Source organism: Microcaecilia unicolor, chromosome 5 (genome assembly GCF_901765095.1).
Source record: "Microcaecilia unicolor chromosome 5, aMicUni1.1, whole genome shotgun sequence".
In the NCBI taxonomy this organism is placed as follows: domain Eukaryota; kingdom Metazoa; phylum Chordata; class Amphibia; order Gymnophiona; family Siphonopidae; genus Microcaecilia; species Microcaecilia unicolor.
This window is the reverse complement of record NC_044035.1, coordinates 95,640,585-95,665,240: the sequence shown is the minus strand read 5'-3', so window position 1 is coordinate 95,665,240 and position 24,656 is coordinate 95,640,585. Positions and strand designations below refer to the sequence as shown.

At 44.6% G+C, this 24,656-nt stretch overlaps 1 protein-coding gene across 1 annotated transcript in view; it reads left to right on the top strand.

Annotated features, from left to right (window-relative positions):
- Positions 1-24,656, top strand: part of ANK3 (ankyrin 3) — an 889,892-nt gene that overhangs the window by 534,262 nt on the left and 330,974 nt on the right. Inside the window, 2 exon segments of the mRNA XM_030203110.1 lie at positions 3,636-3,734; positions 22,406-22,504. Of these exon segments, the coding sequence (XP_030058970.1) occupies positions 3,636-3,734; positions 22,406-22,504 (198 nt within the window).

Below are 24,656 nucleotides of genomic sequence, written 5' to 3'. Positions count from 1 at the left end.
AAACTTTTATCAGGTGGGTACATAAAGCACTCTTTAAAGAAAACAATCTAGTCCACATCTCAGAAGGGGGAGAAGAACTAACATTCAAAAAAGGAAACAAGATCAAAGTCATACTACCTACATCAGTGGTTCCCAAACTTTCTTGACTCACGGCACCCCTAGGCTACACATTTCCTCACATACCCATCCCTGCCACTGCTGCTTCTCTAGACCAGCAGCAGCAGCAAAGCAAGGCAGAACTCTTCATTCACGCGGTTGCTGGCTTTGCCCTGGAACAGGAAGTGATGTCCGAGGGGGGCAGGGCCATCAGCTGTGTGTATGGAGATTCTGGCCCCGCGGTGGCTGTTGCCGCTCATCTACAGGCAGATGATCAAAAGCCCCGCTCTGTTCCTAACAGCGCTCTAAAAATAGCGCTGGAACAGCGCGAGGCTTTACCGCACGGATGATCAGAGATAATGCATGCAAATGTAAGCAGCGCAATTATCTCTGATCATGGGGTAGAAGTGTGGGCGAATTGTGCCGAGCCAGTCCTCCTGCACTTGTTTGACAGGTCTGGACTGTCAAAAGCCCAAACCTGTCAAACACAGGGGCTGGAGGTCCATGGGACCACCAGTCCCTGACTACCCCTGCCCCGAGTAAGGAAAAACGGGGGCTGGAGGTCCGGTGGGCCCAGGTTCAGGGAGGGCTGGAGATCCGGTGGGTCTCCAGCCCTCCCAAACCCCCCGAAAAAATGGTCCCTGGTGGTCTAGTGGTCGCTGGCCAAACCCCCTCCCTCCCAACCAGCAACGGGGGGGGGGGGGGGCTGGAGGTCCGCCGGACCTCCAGCCCACCCCAACTCCCCCCACCCCCACCCAGCATTGTCTTCAGTGGTGGTCCAGCATACAAAAAGAAACCCCCTCCCAGCCCCCCTACCTTGGTTGGAGGAGGGAGATAGCCTGCCTCCCTTCTCTTCCTTGAGTCAATGAAGCAACCGCCTCCCAGCCCCCCTACCTTGGTTGGAGAAGGGAGATAACCTGCCTCCCTCCTTTTCTTTGAGTCAACGATGACGACGACAAAATGGCAGTGCCCAGCCCCACCCAATGCATCCTGGGATGTGCTGGGTGGGGCTACAGACCATATAAGAGAATCGGTCCCTTATATGGTCTGTAGCCCTGCCCAGCGCATCCCAGGATGCATTGGGCGGGGCTGGGCGCCGCCATTTTGTCGTCGTCAACTCAAGGAAGAGGAGGGAAGCAGGCTATCTACATGCAACTACATGCTGGACAGGGCTCACCATTCCTCCCCAATGATCGGCAAACCCTAACGCCAGTTCGGAGCTGGTGTAGGATTTGCCGCAGCCAGCTACCCAAATTTTGTCACACTGGCCGCTGATCATTGGGGATGAATGCGCTAAGCCCTGTTTAGCATGCATTTGCATGCTACTTGCGCAAAGAGCCCTCAAACGCGTTGTTTCACGCGCTCGAGGGCTCTAATCATGGGGCAGTAGCAAACATCAGTGCTAGTATGGCGCTAACAGCCTCTAGCGCCGGCGTTTACTTTTGATCATGAGGGTACTAGAGAAGCAGCAGTAGTGGCTTGGGTGGCGGGGGAGGGAGGTGGGGAAAATATACCACAGCACCCCTGAGAGTTCGCTGTGGTGCCCTGGGGTACAGCGGTGCCCAGTTGGGAAACGCTGACCTAGACTATTCCCAGTGGCGTTCCTAGGGGGGGGGCGGTGGGGGCGGTCCGCCCCGGGTGCATGCCACTGGGGGGGTGCCGCGCGCCTGTCTGTTCCGCTCGTTCCATGCTCCCTCTGCCCCGGAACAGGTTACTTCCTGTTCCGGGGCAGAGGGAGCATGGAACGAGCAGAGCAGACAGGCGCGCGGCACCACCCCCACCCCCCCAGCAGGTAAAAATGCACCCGGGGGGTGTCCTTTGGCGGGGGGGGGGGAGAGGTGTGCCCTTTGGCGGGGGGGGGGAGGTGGCCGTTCACCGGGGGTGGAGGGTGGTGCTGCACCGGGGGGGGGGGGTGGTGGTGGTGCTGCACCCGGGGAGGGAGCGCATCGGCGATCCGCCCTGGGTGTCAGCCACCCTAGGAACGCCACTGACTATTCCTAAGGTGATCTAACATATCTTCCGCCTATGATCACTTTATTTCACTTCCCCATCGAATAACAGTCTTTCCAACTGATCTGGTTCAAAGAAAATAACTAGCTTCTGAAAAAGTAACTAAGCATTTAGAGAGACATTTTAAGAAAAAGGCAGCCCCCAAACCCTTGCTTTTAACTGAAGAAATTGCTTACAGGTGGGAAATAATTTTCAATGAAGTTTACTTGGGCTCAACATATCAATTTCAGCACTATTCATGGTGCTGAAGTTCAGTGTTTGGTATACATTTAATTAGTTTACTGCATTGATGGTAAACCTAATGATTTTTTTTAAGTTCATAAAACTTTGTTAATTTATTAAAGTCAAAAGTAAACACAACAACAAAACAAATGGTCAGACTACAAAGTCTGGAAATGTAGCAGTTTATCCACAAAAGTATCCAGAAGAGGAAGGGAGGAATGGAAGAGGAGGGCTAGAGGGGGAAGTGAGGCAATTATATGCTTGAACAAATTTAAGGGGGTAGGACAGAGCTGAGGGTGTAGACCCTTGTTTATAGTGATTGGGAGTTGATAGTTCAATTTTCACCATAAGGGTGACTGGGTTGTTGTTTTGTTCTTTTCTGTTGGATGTCCAATATTTTAGGACAACTTGGCATTATCTGTACTGTCTTAAATGTTGTAAGTTGCTTCATTAATAAAAATATTTAAAGTGAAAAAAAAAAGTATCCAGAAAAGACCAGACATCAATAAAGTTATTGAAAGAACTACTAATTTTTAGCACACGTTTTAGAAAACATTTATTTACAAGATACTTCTATAGTCGCTTACCCATTTTAAAAAACGTTGAATTGATGCACACCCAGCAGCACAATTACAATCTAAATCAAACTATAGTCCCGTCTTCCCTCCTCCTACTGTACCCAACACTGCAAGCATAATTTTCATGCATCAGTCCCTCTGTTAGTATATGCAGGGCCGCCGAGAGGGGGGCGGGGGGGGGGGGGAATTCTCCAGGCCCAGGCCTCCAAGGGGGGCCCGTTGCCGGGATCTCTCTCTCTCTCTCTCTCTCCTGCTCCTGACAGGACCCAAGTGATCGCGTCCCGACACGATCAGGAGAGAGAAAACTCCAGCGCTGGGCCCCCCTTGGAGGCTGGGGAGGACCCGGAGCTTCCTCCAACACTGCCCATTGCTGAGCGGCTGCTTTTCCTCTCAGGCGCACATGCTCCAAGAGGAAAAGCAGCTGCAGGGTCAGGCAGTCTGCGCTGGAGGAAGACGTCTTCTGCTGGTGGGGCCAGCCAAAGTATTTTAATTCTGTTGCAGCAGCGATGAGAGGGGGCAGCAGTGGCAGCAATAGGGGGGGGGGGGTGGCAGCGGCAGTGATGTGGGGGCAGCAGCGACAGCGATCGGAGGAGGGCGGCAGCAGACAAAGATTGGGGGGCGGCAGCAGCCCTGCCCTGGGCCTGGTACAGTCTCTTGGCGGCCCTGAGTATATGCCTCCTCCTAGAAGCACTATTGCTTAATTGAAAGATAATCTGTTTCTTGTTTCAGAAAGGAAATACAGCATTACATATCGCTTCTCTAGCTGGACAAGCCGAAGTGGTGAAAGTGCTGGTTAAGAATGGAGCCAACGTTAATTCACAATCTCAGGTAACACAACCTAGAGTACTAATGGCTGAAATTGTCTGCGATTCATTCTGTGTTTTCCTTTTGTAAATGGGACTCATTAGTAATTACAGCCTTTCTGGAAGGGGCAGAACTAACTAACTAGGAAAAGAACAGCAAATGGATCTGGAAATCTCTTTATTGGATCACAATGCATTATAATTTATTTATTTATTTAAGGTTCATACTCTAATACATTATTATTGATGTGGAGGCGTATTTTCAAAGCACTTAGACTTACACATTTCCATAGTAACCTATGGAACTTTTGAAAATGAGCCCAATAGTTTTGTAAAAGAAGACAAATTTGTATCACATCTGTGTACTATGATTCACATGCAGGCTTATTTTTGAAAGAGAAGGGCACCCATCTTCCGACACAAATCGGGAGATGGGCGTCCTTCTCTCAGGGTCGCCCAAATCGGCATAATCAAAAGCCGATTTTGGGCGTCCTCAACTACTTTCCATCGCGGGGACGACCAAAGTTCACAGGGGCGTGTCGGCACCGTAGCGAAGGTGGGACTGGGGCATTGATTAAGAGAAGGGCGTCCTCAGCCGATAGTGGAAAAAAGAAGGGCGTCCCTGACAAGCACTTGGCCGACTTTACTTGGTCCATTTTTTCTTGCGACCAAGCCGTGAAAAGGTGCCCAAACTGACCAGATGACCACCGGAAGGAATCGGGGATGAGCTCCCCTTACTCCTCCAGTGGTCACCAACCCCCTCTCATCCTAAAAAAAAAACTTAAAATTTTTTTTTTTGCCAGCCTCAAATGTTATACTCAGTTGCATGACAGCAGTATGCAGGTCCCTGGAGCCGTTTTAGTGGGTGCAGTGCACTTCAGGCAGGCGAACCCAGGCCCATTCCCCCCTACCTGTTACACTTGTGGTGGTAAATGTGAGCCCTCCAAAACCCACCCGAAACCCACTGTACCCACATGTAGGTGCCCCCTTCACCCCTTAGGGTTATGGTAGTGATGTACAGTTGTGGGGAGTGGGTTTTGGGGGGCTCAGCACCCAAGGTAAGGCGTCCCCGACCGTATTATCAAAATGAAAGATGGACGCCCATCTTGTTTCGATAATATGGGTTTCCCCAATCCTTCGTGGGGCCGTCCTGCGAGGACGCCTTCATGAAAACATGGGTGCCCCGTTCGATTATGCCCATCAATGTTAACTAGGTTTTTTTTAGAGAGAGAGAGTGTAATGAAATGAAATATAAAATTCTCCAGTAGGATCTTCTTAGAGCTCCCACAGGTTTCTCAATGTTTAGGCCTCTATGACCATGTTGCAGAGCTTCCAAGGGGTCCCAATTTTTGAGAGGGAGATTTTAGTACATGCCCCCAGACCCGCCCCACTTTGCATTGGCTCCACCTACTCTACATGGCTCCGCTCCCTGGCACACCTCAAACCCATGGCCATTTCAGAAAATATTTTATTTAATAGCCTAAAACCCTTTTCAATTAGCTTTCAGAGGCAAAAACCTCCTGCTTCAGGTCAATATAATGCTGTTATGATATCCTCTCCTGACCTGAGGAAGGAAGTGTTGGTCTCTGAAAGCTAATCAAAAATGTTTTAAAATCAGTGAAGGTATCACCTTATTTTCTATTTTGTGTTTTATTTGCATTTATTAATCTTTATTAACACAGCTACATTACTTTATCCTAAAGTAAAAATAAAATTATTTTCTTTACCTTTGTTGTCTGGCCATTTACTTGTTCTAATTGTGTTGCTCACAGTCTCTTGATTCTGCTTTCCTTCGTCTTCTCTTAACTCTCTTGCCAGCGTTTCTTGTCCATTTGTCATTTTCTCTCCTTTTTCTTTGTTTTCTTCAATATTTTTCTGCCTCTCTCTCTGTCCAGATTTAGTTAATTCTTACTATCCATTCTTTCATTTCCTTTTTTTTTACTTCATCTTCCTATAGCTTTTCATCTTTTCCTCACCCTTGTTCTCCCCATGCCCCTTCCTCTTATTCTTCAGTCTTTCACTACTCTGTCCTCTTCCCTTTCCATCCAACAGCTCCCCTGTTTCTTTCCCCATCCTTTGTGTCTCTCCTCTTTCTTTCTTTCTGCATCCTTCCATCCAGCGTCTCCTCTCTTTTTCTCCCTACCCTTCCATCTAGCGTCTTCCCTCTTTCTCTCCCCATCCTTCCACCCATCTACCCTCTCTTCTGATCCTTCCATCTAGTGTCTCTCTCTCTCTCCCCCTCCTTCTATCCAGTGTCTCTCTATCTCTGTACCCTTTTCTGTTCAGTGTCCTCTCTCTCTCCCTCCCTCTCCGCATTCTTCCAGTCTGTCCTCTTTCTCTCTGCATCCTTTCATCCATCTCCCCTCTCCCTCCCCATCCTTCCATCTGTCTTCCCTCTTTCTCTCCTTATCCTTCCATCCGTCTACCCCCTCTCCCGATCCTTACATAAGTACATACAGTGGTGGAAATAAGTATTTGATCCCTTGCTGATTTTGTAAGTTTGCCCACTGACAAAGACATGAGCAGCCCATAATTGAAGGGTAGGTTATTGGTAACAGTGAGAGATAGCACATCACAAATTAAATCCGGAAAATCACATTGTGGAAAGTATATGAATTTATTTGCATTCTGCAGAGGGAAATAAGTATTTGATCCCCCACCAACCAGTAAGAGATCTGGCCCCTACAGACCAGGTAGATGCTCCAAATCAACTCGTTACCTGCATGACAGACAGCTGTCGGCAATGGTCACCTGTATGAAAGACACCTGTCCACAGACTCAGTGAATCAGTCAGACTCTAACCTCTACAAAATGGCCAAGAGCAAGGAGCTATCTAAGGATGTCAGGGACAAGATCATACACCTGCACAAGGCTGGAATGGGCTACAAAACCATCAGTAAGACGCTGGGCGAGAAGGAGACAACTGTTGGTGCCATAGTAAGAAAATGGAAGAAGTACAAAATGACTGTCAATCGACAAAGATCTGGGGCTCCACGCAAAATCTCACCTCGTGGGGTATCCTTGATCATGAGGAAGGTTAGAAATCAGCCTACAACTACAAGGGGGGAACTTGTCAATGATCTCAAGGCAGCTGGGACCACTGTCACCACGAAAACCATTGGTAACACATTACGACATAACGGATTGCAATCCTGCAGTGCCCGCAAGGTCCCCCTGCTCCGGAAGGCACATGTGACGGCCCGTCTGAAGTTTGCCAGTGAACACCTGGATGATGCCGAGAGTGATTGGGAGAAGGTGCTGTGGTCAGATGAGACAAAAATTGAGCTCTTTGGCATGAACTCAACTCGCCGTGTTTGGAGGAAGAGAAATGCTGCCTATGACCCAAAGAACACCGTCCCCACTGTCAAGCATGGAGGTGGAAATGTTATGTTTTGGGGGTGTTTCTCTGCTAAGGGCACAGGACTACTTCACCGCATCAATGGGAGAATGGATGGGGCCATGTACCGTACAATTCTGAGTGACAACCTCCTTCCCTCCGCCAGGGCCTTAAAAATGGGTCGTGGCTGGGTCTTCCAGCACGACAATGACCCAAAACATACAGCCAAGGCAACAAAGGAGTGGCTCAGGAAGAAGCACATTAGGGTCATGGAGTGGCCTAGCCAGTCACCAGACCTTAATCCCATTGAAAACTTATGGAGGGAGCTGAAGCTGCGAGTTGCCAAGCGACAGCCCAGAACTCTTAATGATTTAGAGATGATCTGCAAAGAGGAGTGGACCAAAATTCCTCCTGACATGTGTGCAAACCTCATCATCAACTACAGAAGACGTCTGACCGCTGTGCTTGCCAACAAGGGTTTTGGCACCAAGTATTAGGTCTTGTTTGCCAGAGGGATTAAATACTTATTTCCCTCTGCAGAATGCAAATAAATTCATATACTTTCCACAATGTGATTTTCCGGATTTAATTTGTGATGTGCTATCTCTCACTGTTACCAATAACCTACCCTTCAATTATGGGCTGCTCATGTCTTTGTCAGTGGGCAAACTTACAAAATCAGCAAGGGATCAAATACTTATTTCCACCACTGTAAGTATTGCCATACTGGGAAAGACCAAAGGTCCATCAAGCCCAGCATCCTGTTTCCAACAGTGGCCAATCCAGATCACAAATACCTGGCAAGATTCCAAAAAATTACAAAACATTTTATACTGCTTATCCCAGAAATATTGGATTTTCCCCAAGTCCATTTAATAATGGTCTATGGACTTTTCCTTTAGGAAGCCGTCCAAACCTTTTTTAAACTCCGCTAAGCTAACCTCCTTTACCACATCCAACATCTCTCTCTCTATCCTCTTCTTTCCATCCAGTATCTCTCTACCTTTTTCCATTCATCATATCCCCCCTCTCTCCCCATCCTTCAATGTCTCTCCTGTTTCTTTTCCTACCTTTCCTTCTAGAGTGTTCCCTCTTTCTCCTCTCAGTCAGGATCCCCCCTTTCTCCCCACCCTTTTCTTCAGCAGCTTCTTTCTTTCTCCAGCCCTTCTCCATGTCCCCGCCTTCTCTCCCTATCTTCCCACTCTCTCCATGGCATTCTACCTCCTATTGAGCAGCAGCAGTGGCGGCGACAAAAAAAAAAAAGCTAACAAAAAAAAAATTTAAAAAGCAAGTGCGGGTCCGCAGCAGCCTTCAGGGCATGGGCTGTCGGCTCTGCAGCCGCTCCTCTCTCTGTCCCCAGAGTGGAGCAGGAAGTTGATGTCAACTTCTTGCTCCTCTAGGAGCAGAGAGAGGAGAGAGGAGCAGCTGCAGATCCAACAGCCCATGCCTGAAGGCTACTTTGGCCCCGCGCTTGCTTTAAAAAATATTTTTTGTGGTTGCGGCCGCTGCTGCTGAACAGGAGAAGCAGCAGTGGCCAGGAAATGAATACCACATCGGGTGGAAGGGGGAGCTGCCGATAGTGTCTCAGCGGGAGACTTCCCTGCTTTGACGGGAGATGACCCGCCAAAGTGGCGGGAGACTTGGCAGGTCTTATGTTGAGTCTGGGTTTGTAGAAAGTGTCATAGGGTGGTACATTTGCCTGTGAACGTTTTCCCAGGTCTTAATCTGTGCTAATCTTGGCAACTGCCTAAAGCAGTGACAAATTTTGTAAAATGTGAGTCTTGGTAAATTCTTATAAAATAAGAATACAAACTCACTCAGTTTATATTACTGACTGACAAAAATGACAGGATTTATTGTAGCATCTCTCCAACAGAACTATTGAGTCTTCACTACTGGTTTTGTTGGTGACGGTGCACAAGGGAGAGGAAGTTTGATCTGATTCTCTGAAGAATAGAAAGTTGGGATAAAAATAATGGCTTTAGAAGATAACTAAAGAATTGTTATAGTGAATGATTGGTTGACCTATTGTTCTTGGACAGTGTTTTAATATCAAGATGTTATATGACCAGTGGCTAGCAATTTATGTGTGCATAAATATTGATTTTTACCTTGAATTATTTTACCTTGGAACTCTAGCAAATTTTTAAAACTTAATATTGTATATCTTTTCTTCATTCTCCTTTTGGGCTTCCAAGTCAAGAGGAAGTGTCTTCTACTGGGCAATGTTATAATAAGATTTCATGCCCTCTGTTTTCATAGCTTCCTCTAGTCCAGACTTTGCAGTGATGGTCCTTTGGTTATGAGCCACAGACTATGATTCCCTGGTACATGCACTCTAGTTTTAGCCAACAGACATTATCATTGAATAACAACTGGATTTGCCCTCCACCATCATCTCCTCTGCCTTTGCCCCTGTACCCTCCCCCCCCCCCCCAAAGATCTTCACAGCATCTCCAGCCCTGATCAGCCCAAGAAATGGAACCTGTGTTTTCTGCTGAGCCGCTGGGGCTGGCTGCTTCATCTTTTCTTCTAACTGCTATCCACACTGTTGGTAACCATAGAATGAATCAGTGCAGAAGTTCAAAGCAGGAGTGAGGCCAGACCTTTGCAGGAGGGGGGGTCCAGAGCCCAAGGTGGGGGGGGCACATTTTAGCCCACCTCCCCCAGCCGTTGACCCCCCCCCACACCGACGACCCTCCCCCGCCACTTTCCATGTGCATGCAGGACGTCAGTCAAGACTCACAGCACAGATCAGCGAACGTGCCGGAGACCGGCACTGAAGAAGACTAAAGCTGGCAGGAGTTGGGAACCCCCGCCAGCAAAAGTACCTGGCGGGGGGGGGGGGGGGGGTCAAAAGTGGCGGAGGGAGGTCGAAAGTAAATCTGTGGGGGCCCATGCTCCCTTGGCCCTACCTAGCTACGCCCCTGGTTCAAATATATGAAAGTGTAGAATTTGTAAGTTAGCTACAGATTATTAAATTTAAATAAATTCTTTCTATTTTAAAAATGCTTTGTCCTGGTATGAAAGTTATAATTCTGAAATCCTAGTTGCAAAAAGTCAATTCTAGTTCAGTTGTTTGAAATGTCATGTAATCCTTAGCATTGCAAAGCATTTCACCCTCCATCGCAAGATCTGTCCTCCAATGTCCTACTGACTGCATTGTTACATGGCCAGAATAGATAATGAGGAGATGTAGGAGAACACTTTTGAGTTTGGAGGAAATGAGTTCATATTTCAAATCAACCTGGTTAGCAGGTTTGCAGTGTTTAAGGATAAATGAATAATTTCACTCTTAATTCTTGCAAGAAAGCTGCATGCAAGCAGCAAACCTCTGCAGATTACAGAAAATAAATCCTAATTAAGCCATGGATTTTTTGATCTCATGGACACCTTAGGAGGGGTGTGTGAGAACAGTTACATCTTAGGGAAGAAGAGAGCTGCTATAGATTAACTGAGAGAGGCTTTTTCTGTGCTGCTAACTCCACTCTAGAAAGTGTTGCCTTGAGTTGGAGGAGGGTGAAAAAAGCTAGACTGAAAATAAAATTTACGTAAACAAAAGAGAAATTATATTAAGCAGAAAGAAATTACTAAGGTAAAGTAATTCAAGGCAAAAATCAACATTTATGAATACATTAATTGTTTCTATTCCCAGCTGAAACGTTTTCTCATAGTAGGGCTGGTGGAGGCTATTATTAAGAATAAAATTGCAGAGCATATACAAAAACATGGACTGATGAGACAAAGTCAGCACGGATTTAGTGAAGGGAAGTCTTGCCTCACCAATCTAATGCATTTTTTTGAGGGGGTAAGCAAACATGTGGACAATGGGGAGCCGGTTGATATTGTATATCTGGATTTTCAGAAGGCGTTTGACAAAGTGCCGCACGAAAGACTCCTGAAGAAATTGCAGAGTCATGGAATCGGAGGTAGGGTATTATTATGGATTAAGAACTGGTTGAAAGATAGGAAGCAGAGAGTAGGATTGCGTGGCCAGTATTCTCAGTGGAGGAGGGTAGTTAGTGGGGTCCCGCAGGGGTCTGTGCTGGGTCCGTTGCTTTTTAATGTATTTATAAATGACCTAGAGATGGGAATAACTAGTGAGGTAATTAAATTCGCCGATGACACAAAATTATTCAGGGTCGTCAAGTCGCAGGAGGAATGTGAACGATTACAGGAGGACCTTGCGAGACTGGGAGAATGGGCGTGCAAGTGGCAGATGAAGTTCAATGTTGACAAGTGCAAAGTGATGCATGTGGGTAAGAGGAACCCGAATTATAGCTACGTCTTGCAAGGTTCCGCGTTAGGAGTTACGGATCAAGAAAGGGATCTGGGTGTCGTCGTCGATGATACGCTGAAACCTTCTGCTCAGTGTGCTGCTGCTGCTAGGAAAGCAAATAGAATGTTGGGTGTTATTAGGAAGGGTATGGAGTCCAGGTGTGCGGATGTTATAATGCCGTTGTATCGCTCCATGGTGCGACCGCACCTGGAGTATTGTGTTCAGTACTGGTCTCCGTATCTCAAAAAAGATATAGTAGAATTGGAAAAGGTACAGCGAAGGGCGACGAAAATGATAGTGGGGATGGGACGACTTTCCTATGAAGAGAGGCTGAGAAGGCTAGGGCTTTTCAGCTTGGAGAAGAGACGGCTGAGGGGAGATATGATAGAAGTGTATAAAATAATGAGTGGAATGGATCGGGTGGATGTGAAGCGACTGTTCACGCTATCCAAAAATAATAGGACTAGAGGGCATGAGTTGAAGCTACAGTGTGGTAAATTTAAAACGAATCGGAGAAAATATTTCTTCACCCAACGTGTAATTAGACTCTGGAATTCGTTGCCGGAGAACGTGGTACGGGCGGTTAGCTTGACGGAGTTTAAAAAGGGGTTAGATAGATTCCTAAAGGACAAGTCCATAGACCGCTATTAAATGGACTTGGAAAAATTCCGCATTTTTAGGTATAACTTGTCTGGAATGTTTTTACGTTTGGGGAGCGTGCCAGGTACCCTTGACCTGGATTGGCCACTGTCGGTGACAGGATGCTGGGCTAGATGGACCTTTGGTCTTTCCCAGTATGGCACTACTTATGTACTTATGTACTTATGTGCTATAGTTGAATAAGTAAATCTGAATGTTGAATTTGCTTAGGTTTGTGTGCTCTAAATTGAGCTTCTAGGGGTGGACAATAGAACCAAGTTTTCTCTAATGGTGAGAGAGGATAACTGCAGTTTCCTATGAGGAAAGGTTGAAGCGACTAAGGCTCTTCAGCTTGGAGAAAAGGCGACTGAGGGGAGATATGATAGAGGTCTATAAAATAATGAGTGGAGTAGAAGTAAATCGCTTGTTTATTCTTTCCAAAAATACTAGGACTAGGGGGCATTCAATGAAGCTACAAAGTAGTAAATTTAAAATGAATCAGAGAAACGTTTTCTTCACTCAACGTGTAATTAAACTCTTGAATTCATTGCCTGAGAATGTGGTAAAGGCGGTTAGCTTAGCAGAGTTTTAAAAAGGTTTGGACGGCTTCCTAAAGGAAAAGTCTATAGACCATTATTAAATTGGACTTGGGGAAAATCCACTATTTCTGGGATAAGCAGTATAAAATGTTTTGTACTTTTTGTGGATCTTGCCAGGTATTTGTGATCTGGATTGGCCACTGTTGGAAACAGGATGCTGGGCTTGATGGACCTTTGGCCTGTCCCAGTATGGCAATACTTATGTAAGATTCTTGATGATCTCAACAGAAGGGAGGGGGGCTGGACAGTGGACATGTGCCTGTGAATCCTGGAAAAGATGGAACTTCTTGTTTGGTTTGCCTGTTGATCTCTGATGTGCACATTTCAGTAGGGTTTAATTTCTTGGGGAATGCACTGAAACGCAGTCCACCACCTCTTTTCAGATTCTAGAACAGCAGGGTTATTCTGTTCCAGCCTATCTCTTCCCGGCAGCCTACAGGAAAGAGGAGGAGAGGGAGTCAGTTTAGAGCAAAGCAGAAAACAGTCACTCTATCCATAATCTAGCCCCCATCTCCTGTTCTGCTATTCCACTTTCTTTTTAGCTGAAAATTAAGCTCTGGTTCAGTCTTAAATACTGAACTTTTTTCATGTCCTGTGCTTGCCCTACCTGTTAATACTCTGGATTGAGACTCTAGAAGAAAATTGCATCAAGGAAAAACAGGTCTGTCAGTAAACATCTGTGAATTCATGAGCATGCTTTCAGTATAAGATTACCGAGCTGGAATAAGATGAATTCCCATCCTTTTACCCCCTCGCACCAAAATATAGAATCAACTTTAGGTCATTTATTTATTTTTTGGTGATCTTGAATTACTGCCTGCCAGAGAACTGGACTCAGGTGAAATTTTGAAAATTGAAAAAGAAGCAAGGGTTTGGGGAGTTCTTCTGGATTCCAGATTGACGTATGAACCTCAGATAAATAATCTTGTAAAGAAATTCTTTTTCAAACTGTCAGTTTAGGACTATTAAGACGTGAATAAGGAAAGTTTCAGAGTTCTAGCCCAGTCAATACTTCTTCTGCAACTGGATTAATGTAACTCTTTGTATTGTACTCCTATCAGTAAAGTAGCAGATAATTTATAAATTGCATGTTTGATTTTTAAATCATTTCATGGGTTAAACTCCGAAGGAGTCACTAGGATTTTAAGAGATATATTTTCAAATCACATAGACTTACAAAGTTGCATTAATGTCTCACAGTCTACTATACATGAGATTAATAAAATGAAGTTTAATTTTCCATCTTTGAAAGGGGTTAGAAACAAGAGCAGGCTGAACTGTCTTTTCCATTTCAAGTTATGGAACTGTTTACGAGGTAGATCAGAGATCTTACTCTCTTTTTTGGAAATATTTTAAGGTACATCTGAAATTAAATTGACTGCAGCTCCAGTCCTTAGCTAAATATGAGGTCTGGGTAAAATGACCTCATGTCACACTGGACACAAACTCAAAAGTCAAGGGAGGCTTTGCGCAAGACACAAACTAAAAAGGCCCAAAGGTGAACAATCCACCACACATTCTCTAGTGCAGGGTTGGCCAGCCACAGTTCCCGAGGGCCACAACCCAGAGTGTTTTCAAGATTGCCACAATGAATGTGTATGAGATTGATTTGCATGTACTTCTTCCATCGATACTATGCATATTCATTGTGGAAATCTTGAAAACTTGACTGGGTTGTAGCCCTCGAGGTCCGTGGTTGCCCACCCCTGCTCTAGGGTCTCTGAGTTATATAAAGGCAGGCTGTAAAATAGTAGCCATTTCAGGAAGAGGAGTGCTGTGAACCCAGATGCATACACCTCCCCTTCTCTGATTTGGTATGGCCTTGAATGCAGAAGCATACTGGGCTAGTGAGAATCCTGAAAGGATCCTTACACAAATAAAAGCAATAGTGCATAAGAATTACAGCAGTTATTGTCCTGTTCCTTCATCTTTTACTTCCTTAAATAAAATGAAGAGGGGAATTCAAACTGATCAATTTATTTAGAATGTTTGCTACACGATGAGTTCAAGAAAAAACAGAGTCTGGTAAAAATATTTGGATCAAAATGATGGGTTGCACAATGAAGACCCTCTGTGAAGGAGCCAAGGGACTGCTGATCACAACAGGATGGAGCCAGTGATGTTGGACCCAAAGCAGCATTATTGCAAAGCAAATACAACTCAGGAGAAAACAGAATCAGTTAGGGCTTCTGGCCTTAGTGCAACACACAGTATTTTCTGACTCTTAGTGCTAAATCTCAGTTCAGAAACAAGTGAAATGAAACACAACTGACTCCAATCATTGGCACTGCAATCTCTGGTATCTTAGACCTGAGAATGCTACCCAGAAACACTCCCAGAGGATTAAATACAATGGGGGTAATACTCATCAATGGCAATCAATGTTAATTTAAACACCAGCTGCAGCATTTAAATTAATAAGTATCTATCTCCTGTGGTCTGTTTGCTCAGAGGAGGCAGCTCTCTCAGGGCTGGAGACATAACCCTTTGGATATAGGATACATGAATCAGGATCAGCAAAGGCTGGAAGGTCATCAGGCCTTGGGATCACTCACTCTGCTCATTCCCACTCTCAAAAATATACAGCTGCGATACATCACAGTTTAAACAGTTCAGACCAGTGGCGTAGCCAGACTGCCAATTTTGGGTGGGCCCTCCTCCCCCAGCAACATTTAGTCACACTTTTTAGTGAGCTTTCAGAGGCCAAAACCTCCTGCCTCAGGTCAGTATAATACTGTTACGGTATCCTCTCCTGACCTAAGGAAGGAAGTATTGGTCTCTGAAACTTTATTAACACAGGTACCATATTACTTTATCCTAAATTAAAAATAAAATTATTTTCTTTACCTTGTTGTATGGCCATTTACTTTTTCTCATTGTGTTGCTCCCAGTCTCTAGATTCTGCTTTCCTCTGTCTTTCTCTTGCCAGGGTTTCCTGTCCGTTCATCACCTATGGCTTTTCATCTTTTCCTCACCCTTGTTCTCCACATGCCCCTTCCTCTTATTCTCCAGTCTTTCCCTACTCTGGCTTCTCCCTCTTTCTATCCAGCAGCTCCCCTCTTTCTCTCCCCATCCTTCCAGTGTCTCCCCTCTTTCTTTTGCATCCAGCGTCTCCTTTTTCTCCCTACCCTTCCATTCAGTGTCTTCCCTCTTTCTCTCCTTATCCTTCCAATCATCTACCCTCTCTCCTGATCCTTCCATCTAGTGTTTCTATCTCCCCTCTCCTTCTATCCAGTGTCTATCGCTCTACCATTTTCTGTTCAGTCTCCTCCCTCTCTCCACATCCTTCTAGTTTCTCCCCTTTCTCTCTTCATCCTTTCATCCATCTCCCCTCTTTCTCTCCCTATCCTCCCATGTCCAGCAGCTCTCTTCCCTCTAGTCCCTTCTTCCTCTTCCTTCCTTGTCCAGCAGCTCTCCAGCCCCTTCCTCCTCTCCCTCCCATGTCCAGCAGCTCTCTCCCTTCCATCCAATCCCCTCCTCCTCACCATCCCATGTCCAGCAGCTCTCTCCCTTCCCTCTAGTCCCTTCTTCCTCTTCCTCCCTTGTCCAGCAGCTCTCCAGCCCTTCCTCCTCTCCCTTCCATGTCCAGTAGCTCTCTCCCTTCCCGCCAGTCCCTCCCATGTCCCAGCAGCTCTCCCTTCCCTCCAGTCCCTTCTTCCTCTCCATCCCATGTCCAGCAGCTCTCTCCCTTCCATGTCCCAGCAGCTCTCTCCCTTCCTTCCAGTCCCTTCTTCCTCTCCCTCCCATGTCCAGTAGCTCTCTCCCTTCCCACCAGTCCCTCCCATGTCCCAGCAGCTCTCCCTTCCCTCCAGTCCCTTCTTCCTCTCCCTCCCATGTCCCAGCAGCTCTCTCTCCCTTCCTCCAGTCCCTTCTTCCTCTCCCTCCCATGTCCAGTAGCTCTCTCCCTTCCTGCCAGTCCCTCCCATGTCCCAGCAGCTCTCCCTTCCCGTCAGTCTCTTCTTCCTCTCCCTCCCATGTCCCAGATGCTCTCTCCCTTCCCTCAAGTCCCTTCCTCCTCTCTCCCTCCCATGTTCCAGCAGCTCAGCCATTTTCCCTCTAGGCCCGCCCATCCACAACCTTCCCGCTGCCCTTTTGTCCTGTGGAGGCAGCGTTCAGCGTTTCCTTCCTGCCCTGTCTTCTCCACAGGCTCCGCTGCATCGTCCCTGCAAGTGGAATCGTTTTCCTTTTCGGCCGTCGCGCTGCGCTGCCGTTCACACAGGCAGCTTCGCTCCCCTTCCGCGTCCATTCTGGCCCTCTCTAATGCACTTCCTGTTAGGGCCAGATGAACGTGGTGGGGGAGGAGCGAAGCTGCCTGTGTGAACGGCAGCGCAGCGTGACGGCCGAAAAGGAGGATTCCACTAGGGACGATGCAGCGGAGCTTTGGGAAAAGACAGGGCAGGAAGGAAACGCTGAATGCTGCCTCCACGGGACAAAAAGGCAGCGACAGCGTGCGAAGGATGGGCGGGCCTGGAGGGAAAATGGGTGGGCCTGGGCCCGTCCAGGCCCACCCGTGGCTACGCCCCTGGTTCAGACTTCTGTATAAAGTCTTCACATACCATTCTCTTGTGAGCACAATTGTCTCTTAAAGCAATAAATTCTATGGTCCAACTCCTAGAGGCTCTGTGTTCAAGTTTTCAACTTCATCAAATTCTTTAACAAACTGTCCATCATTTGACTCAAGACCTCTCAGCTGGGTTTAATGTCCAAAACACTCTCTGCCTGAAGTAACCTTGAATTGGGCTGCTAGTCTCAAATCTGGTTGACACCACCCACTGTAGCTTTTACAGAGCAAAAGGCTGCCTACTTCTGTATGATTTCAATTCTGAACCTCACTGTGACTCCCTCTGACTCTGAGCTCTCAAGCTTTCAGGGAATTTGCAAGGCTTCCTTCCTCTTCAGAGAAATCCCCCTCCCCCCCATTTTTTCATTCCTATCTCCCCTGTACTTCTGAGCTGATAGAAACAGAGAAAAAAAACATAGAAAAAATGTAGGCACATAAAGACCATTTGGCCTGTCTAGTCTGTCCATCCATGCCATCTACTGTCCCTATCACTCCCTTAGAGATCCTATGTACTTGTCCCAAGCTCTCTTGAATTCAGATACTGTTTTTGTATCCAGCACTTCCACCAGGAGACCGTTCCACTCTTTCCATGAAGAAGTATTTCCTCAGGTTACTTCTAAGTCTGTCTCCTTTCACCTTCTTGCTATGACCCCTCATTCCAGAGCTTCCTTTCAGTTGAAAGAGACTCATTTATGCCGCATAGGTATTTGAATGTCTCTTTCATATCTCCCTTCTCCAGCCTTTCTTCCAAAGAACACATATTGAGATCTTTAAGTCTGTCCCTATAAGCTTTATGATGAAGATCATTTTAGTAGCCGCCCTCTGGACAGACTCCATCCTGATAGCATAGGAGCCAACTTTTCAAAATGATTAGGGGTGCTCAACTCAACACACATTACTAAGTGTGTAAGAAGGAAAACTAAATATGGCAGGGTCATGGGCACAACTGGCCAGGCCATATATAAATTCAGAGGATAACAGGTAGTACACACACTGGGAAGACTGATGGCTAAAAGAAGAGCTAGGGAAGCACTGAATGTCCCACCAGTCTCTCTTCCTCCCCAACCCCAACTCGTCCCCGCCAATTTATTCCACCTCACTTTTCTTCTCCTCTATCCCTCTCCCACCTACCACAGTCATATCTCTTCCATACCACTCATTCTAGGGAGGGATAATTGTTTTATTTTGTGAAAAAGGAACATGATGTTCCTCTCCATTTCTCTTTCAGTTTGAGACTTGACTATAGGCCCTCTCAATTACAAAACTTTTTTCAGATCACAAAAACTGAAAGAATCCAAGAGAGAAATATGTCACTCTGGCAAAAGCACAGGTAGAGGAACAAGTGACTAGAAATGTAAGGAGGGGAGACAAGAATTTTTTCAGGTATATTAGTAAAACGAGGAAGGCTAAAAATGGAATTGTGAGACTGAAAGATGCTGTGGACTGCTATGTGGAGAGTGATGAGGAAAAAGTGAACATTCTAAACAAATACTTCTGTTCCGGGTAAGCGTCACACAGTAGAAAATATTTTCTACCATGTGTTTTCGGCGCACACCAAATTCAGAATTACTACCCGGGGTGTGGGGTAGCCGGGCGGTAATGTCAATTTGGAATGCGCTGTATGCGAGTAGGCCCTTATGCGCCTTTGTAAAAGGGCCCCACAGTTATAGAATTATCCCCCTTGGGACCTGCAGCATTAATTTTAATACAGTCATGGACCAGAAATACAATACTACATTAGCATCTAAGTTCAGAATCAGAAATGAACAAAATATTTTCCTTCTGGAACTTGGTAGCTTGGAAGCTCTCTGAACAGTGGCGTAGCTAGGTGGAGGCCACAGGGGCCTGGGCCCCCCAAGTTTGTCTGGGCCCCTTAAAGGAGCATGCAGGACGTTCAGGAGGAAGACAGACCAGGGCAGGGAACACGGCAGCGCCCCAGACCGGCGCTGGACAAGGCTTCAGCTGGCAGGGGTTGGGGACCCCCCACCAGCCAAGGTATTTGCTGCTGTGGGGTTCTGTAGGGAGGCGGGGGGGAGCAGTGAGGTGGCAGTGGGGTGTGGCAGGACTAAAAATTGAGGTAGGGTACAGCTGCACGAATCTGCAAAATTTTGCCTGCTCCTTTTGATTGTATGCATCAGGGAGGTTTCTGAAAACATGGCACCACTCTAATGCAAAGGTTGATATTATTTGCAGTTTTAGGGCTTGAGTTATTTTAAAACGTTTTGTGCTTATTAATAAAAATCTCTTTTTTATAAACTAGGCTCTTAGTGGGTTAGTAGTTCTTAAGTATGTATTTATTTATTAAGAATACCTATAGACTGCCTTCCCGATACTCAAGAATCGCCCAAATCATATTACTTCAATTTGCAATTTTATACTGCTGCAACATGGAGGAATCTGATAGCAGCAAATCCTACAAAAGTGAGCCAGTCCCTATAATAAAATTGAATAACATTTCTGTATATATTACCTGTTTTTATGTCTTTGTTGAGTAACTTGTTGCACATTTATTTTTCTTTGTGGCACATCATCAAAAAGATAGTTGAAAGGGATATAAAAGGGGTCACTCATAGTTTACTGCTGTCAGCTTTGTGTTGAGCCATCTTCTTTGACACCTTTCTTACTGTACTACTGGTGCAATCAACTTTAAGCCATTCCCATTCTGCCAGCCTTGACATTTATCTTTTAAGAATGAAATATAGGATTTTCAGGACACATTCATTTCAGAATTCTTAGCATACGACCTTTACTCATTTCAGTACATCTCCAAGATAAAAAGTTTGAAAAATTCTGGATTGCTTGAGCTTCTGAATATAGATAAATTCAGTTTATTTATACTTCAATCTGTGCTGTAACAGAACGAAGGCTGAAGAGGGAAACAGAATTAGCAGTGAACACGTTTTCGTACCATATTGTTTCACTCTGGGTAGAGATGTGTTACAGTTCAGGGTCAGAAAAGTTGCAGTAATTTCCTGTAAACTGGGACTGAATGGGTCCAGCTAATGGGTCCAGTTCTTCGAAAGAGAAAAGTAAGTTGTGAAGTGCACATTGCAGCACAGCACAAATTAGGCACGTGCCAGTACTAAAGGGGGAACAACAGAATTGGATGAAGTGGCTATGCGGACTTGGGGCATGTGGCTATGGAGCTGAGCACAGCACAGATTATAGCTATACACTGCCAGGCTAATGCTGCTGCTACATAAGTACATAAGTGTTGTCACACTGGAACAGACCAAAGGTCCATCAAGCCCAGCATCCTGTTTCCAACAGTGGCCAATCCAGGTCACAAATACCTGGCAAGATCCCAAAAAAGCTCAATACATTTTATGCTGCTTATCCCAGAAATAAGCAGTGGATTTTCCCCAAGTCCATTTTAATAATGGTCTATGGACTTTTCCTTTAGGAAGCAGGCCAAACTTTCTTTTTGAAACCCCGCTAAGCTAACCGCCTTTACCACATTCTCTGGCAACGAATTCAAGAGTTTAATTATACATTGAGTGAAGAAAACTTTCTCCAATTCGTTTTAAATTTACTACTTTGTAGCTTCATTGCATGCCCCCCCTAGTCCTAGTATTTTTAGAAAGAGTAAACAAATGATTCACGTCTACCCATTCCACTCCACTCATTATTTTATGCTACAAACCCATAAACTGGGGTACGTCATTACTGACAACCAAACAGCAGTAGCGATCCAAGGAAGGACAAAACAGAGTAAGAGTTTATCCAGATGTCAACTTTAATGGAAACAGGACCCAGCCTGGCCTTCATCAGGGGTCACATAGGTTTCCACAATACATTCACAGATTCGATGCACATACTTCAGTACCTGTGTTTAAAAGAAAAAATAGGTCCAGTGTCAAAAGTAATTGGACTAGAGCTTTTTCTATGCAAATGCGGTTGGCTGCATTCTTTTCATTTTGACATTGGACCTAGGGCAGATGTGTGCACAAATCCAAATTATTGCCAGTTAACTCAGATTATTGATTGTTGACACCTTGTTAACTAACTTCCACGCACATCTGTCCTGGATGCCCAAATTTGGGTGACGTATATAGAATCTGGGGATCAATCTATTCTCTGTGTTCTGAATCAATACCTATAAAAGGAAATGAGTGTCCCTTATTTTTATGCATCACTTGGTTCCTGACAGGACTGCAGGACTGATGTATCTGCCCTATGTTCACAGTTTCAGAGAGGTTCCAAAGGCAAAGTCAACCATCCAACTTGAGTCTTCAAAGGATAAAAATGCCACGTCAGAATGTTCATAATTCAGTCTATTCCTTATAACTCTGCATTAGGAATGTGTTGTACATAATTTTTTTCCTGATTTGTTAATTATGCAGTTCATTTTCACACATTCTGCTTAATAAACATTTTTACATGTGGAAGAACATTTTACTACACATCAATTTGTAGGTTAGCATGATTTAAATGCATTGAGCAAGCACTGACTAATGCCTGCCAAAGAGTGCACAAGCCTAGAACCCCAGAGACATGTAGAAGGATGTTTAAATCTGTGGCTGCCGGATAGGTACCAAGGGGTTAACAAAAAAGTACAACCATAGCACCCAGAAATCTTTTTTGACTTCTCTTTTCTAGGGTGCTTAACACTATATTTTACTGATCTGCAGTCTCAGGGGTCCTTTTACCAAGCTGCGGGAAAAAGGGCGCTGTGCTTGTGGTCATTTTTCCCGCATGCCAGGGCCCCTTTTACTGCAACGGGCAAAAAGACCCCAGACACACATGGCCATGTGATAAGAGAACTCTTACCACGTGGCCGTGTGATGGGGAGCCCTTACCGCGATGCCCAATTACCGCTGGATTAACGCTTCACAAGCCATTTCCAGGGGGTTTCTTTTTTCCCCAGAAATGGTGCACACTTGGGGCGGGACTACTGCCAGCGGCTGCATTGTGCTGGCGGTAGTTCGGGAAGAGTGAGCGGTAAGCCTGCATTGGACTTACCGCCGCTCTGTAAAAGGGCCCTTCAGGGTGTATCTCAGCTTCACCCACATTTTCATTCAATGAGACTGAAGTATAAATAAATAGAACTCTTAGTAGCATTACTGACTGAAATAAAATATTTTAGCCTCAATTGAGTATAAAGCAATGAGTTCACCAGCGTCTTATCTCCTGGTTACCAAGGGCTACACTGTCACAGCTTTTTCTAAAAAGTCAAAACATGGATGTTGCAAACATCAAGCTTCTATTGTTGAATCCTGTACCTAAGTGATAGTCTCTGCCCTTTGGATATGATAAGGAAATACTTCCATTTTTTTTGCAGAATGGCTTTACCCCATTGTATATGGCAGCACAAGAAAATCACCTTGAAGTCGTTAAGTATCTGCTTGATAATGGTGCAAGTCAGAGCCTGGCTACAGAGGTAAGTCTCATAAAGAGTTCTGACACATAATATTGCAGGACAGTTAGGCATGCTTTATTTTTTGTAACGTTTGTGTTGATTGAAAATTATTGGTTGTGTTCTGTAGTTTGGTCTTTAAGGATGTAATTTATCACTTTTTTAAATCTCTTCTACTTATTTGTGTAATGTTTGTGTAATATCTTCTGACATTTTTAGCATGTGTCTTTGTTTACTCTAAATACCTGATTTGAGTGGTGAACAGGAAATAGAGACTGGAATAAATAAATAAATATATAGGGCACTACCAGTGCAATTTTCATTTTGCCTGAAGTACAGCAGATAGTGCATATAGGGGGTAATTGTATAATCTTATGGGCACTTAAATATTATATACATACGTTCATCTTGATGTACCAAAGAATGTTCTTAACAAAACTATACATACTTTCAAATTACTCCCAGGGCTTGCACAAGTTTCCCGGCTTAATTTACACACACATGCGTATATTTCATATAAAAATGTGCATATATGCTGACTCCTCCCCAACTATTCTCTCATGGAACTGTTCTGCTAATTCTGGGAAACCTTTGCACATACAGGCTGTATATTTATTTATTTATTTTTGGTTCTTATATAACACATAAACTGAATACCAAATTATTCAGCTCTATGTGGCTTGCAACAGTTAAGTAAAAGCAGATACAAATATTGATGTAGACATCGATCCGTTAAAGCAACTTAGCTAGAGTTCATAGGCTTTTACAGAAATACTAGAATTTGATGAACAACTTACTTAATTCAGGAATTTTTCAGAGAGAAAAGTTTTCACAAAATTTTCAGAATATTGAATAGTTAGGAATTTATTTAATTTCAACTAGTAAATCATTCCACCATTTAGTGCCTATGTGAGAGAAATCTTTGCATAATATAGACTTGAAATTGATTTTTTTTATAGTTAGGATAATGACGTATAAGGTATTTTCTGGATTTGCATTTTAAGCTGGTAAAACAATTAAATCCAACGTATTCAGGTTCCAAAAAACATGTATTATTTTGTACATGAAGGTGCAGGTTTTGAAGCTTATTCTAGTTTTGATTGGAAGCCAGTGTAGTTTGGAAAGTAAAGAGGAAGCTCTGTTGAATTTTGAAGCTCTCAGCACTTTTGAAGCTCTAACGGCTATATTTAAGGTAGTTTGCATTTTTTTTTTAATTAAAGATTCTTTATTCCCTAGGTAATATGCATTTCAGTAGTCCAGTTGTGATAGGACCAATGCTTGTACAATTGTTCGGAACGAACTGGATGGGGAAAAGTATCTAAATTAATAAATGTACATGCATATCAGGGGGCAGTTTTACAATAGCCTATTTGTCTACTTAAAACACTATTTTAACCATTGGAAATGCCTTTAAAATTTTTTCCCATATTGCACTTATAAGGTATGATATGGTTCTTTCTGATTAGAGGTGTGCACTGCTTATTTTTCGAGAAAAAAAAGGTGCAGGTATTCCGATGCTAGGCTGTTCTTGGAGAAGTAGGAATCAGGGGGAACATCCAGTGCCTTGCACCCCATGATAACCCCATTGGTTGAAATCAACTGCAGAGCTTAAGCACAGCATAATCTTCCCCCTTCCTAGTCTCCATTTTTCTGGAAAAAGGCCTATGAACTCTTACCTTCTGATGCCTCTTCTACCATCTTCATGAAGTGAGAAAAACACTCTGCTCTCTTCCACTAGTGCTATGTCCAAGTCTTTCATCCAAGGGTTGGGAACACACTTTGACAAACAAATAAGTTGGATCCCTTAAACTGTTTTCTTTTTTAAAGTTCTGCAGACACTTGTGTTCTTCAGAGCAGTGGAATTATGAGAACAGAAGCCTGGGAACCAGTTCCCCTGTGGGGAAGCAGGAGTTTATGCAGCGTGAATAACAACCAAATGTGATGAAAACAAATTGAATTCTTTTTCAAGTGCTCTAACATCCCACATTTTCTCATTTGATTTCTTCTTGATTAGTGATTAATATTTTATAAGACACGATCAAAATTTGACAGGTTGAAAATTTGCTGCTTGCTTCAGGTTGGAAGTGATATCTGTTTATTTGGTTAACATAACATATTGGTGACTAGCTTCTAAGAACTATTGAGGGTGGGCTGTCATTTGCAATGACATGGGAAA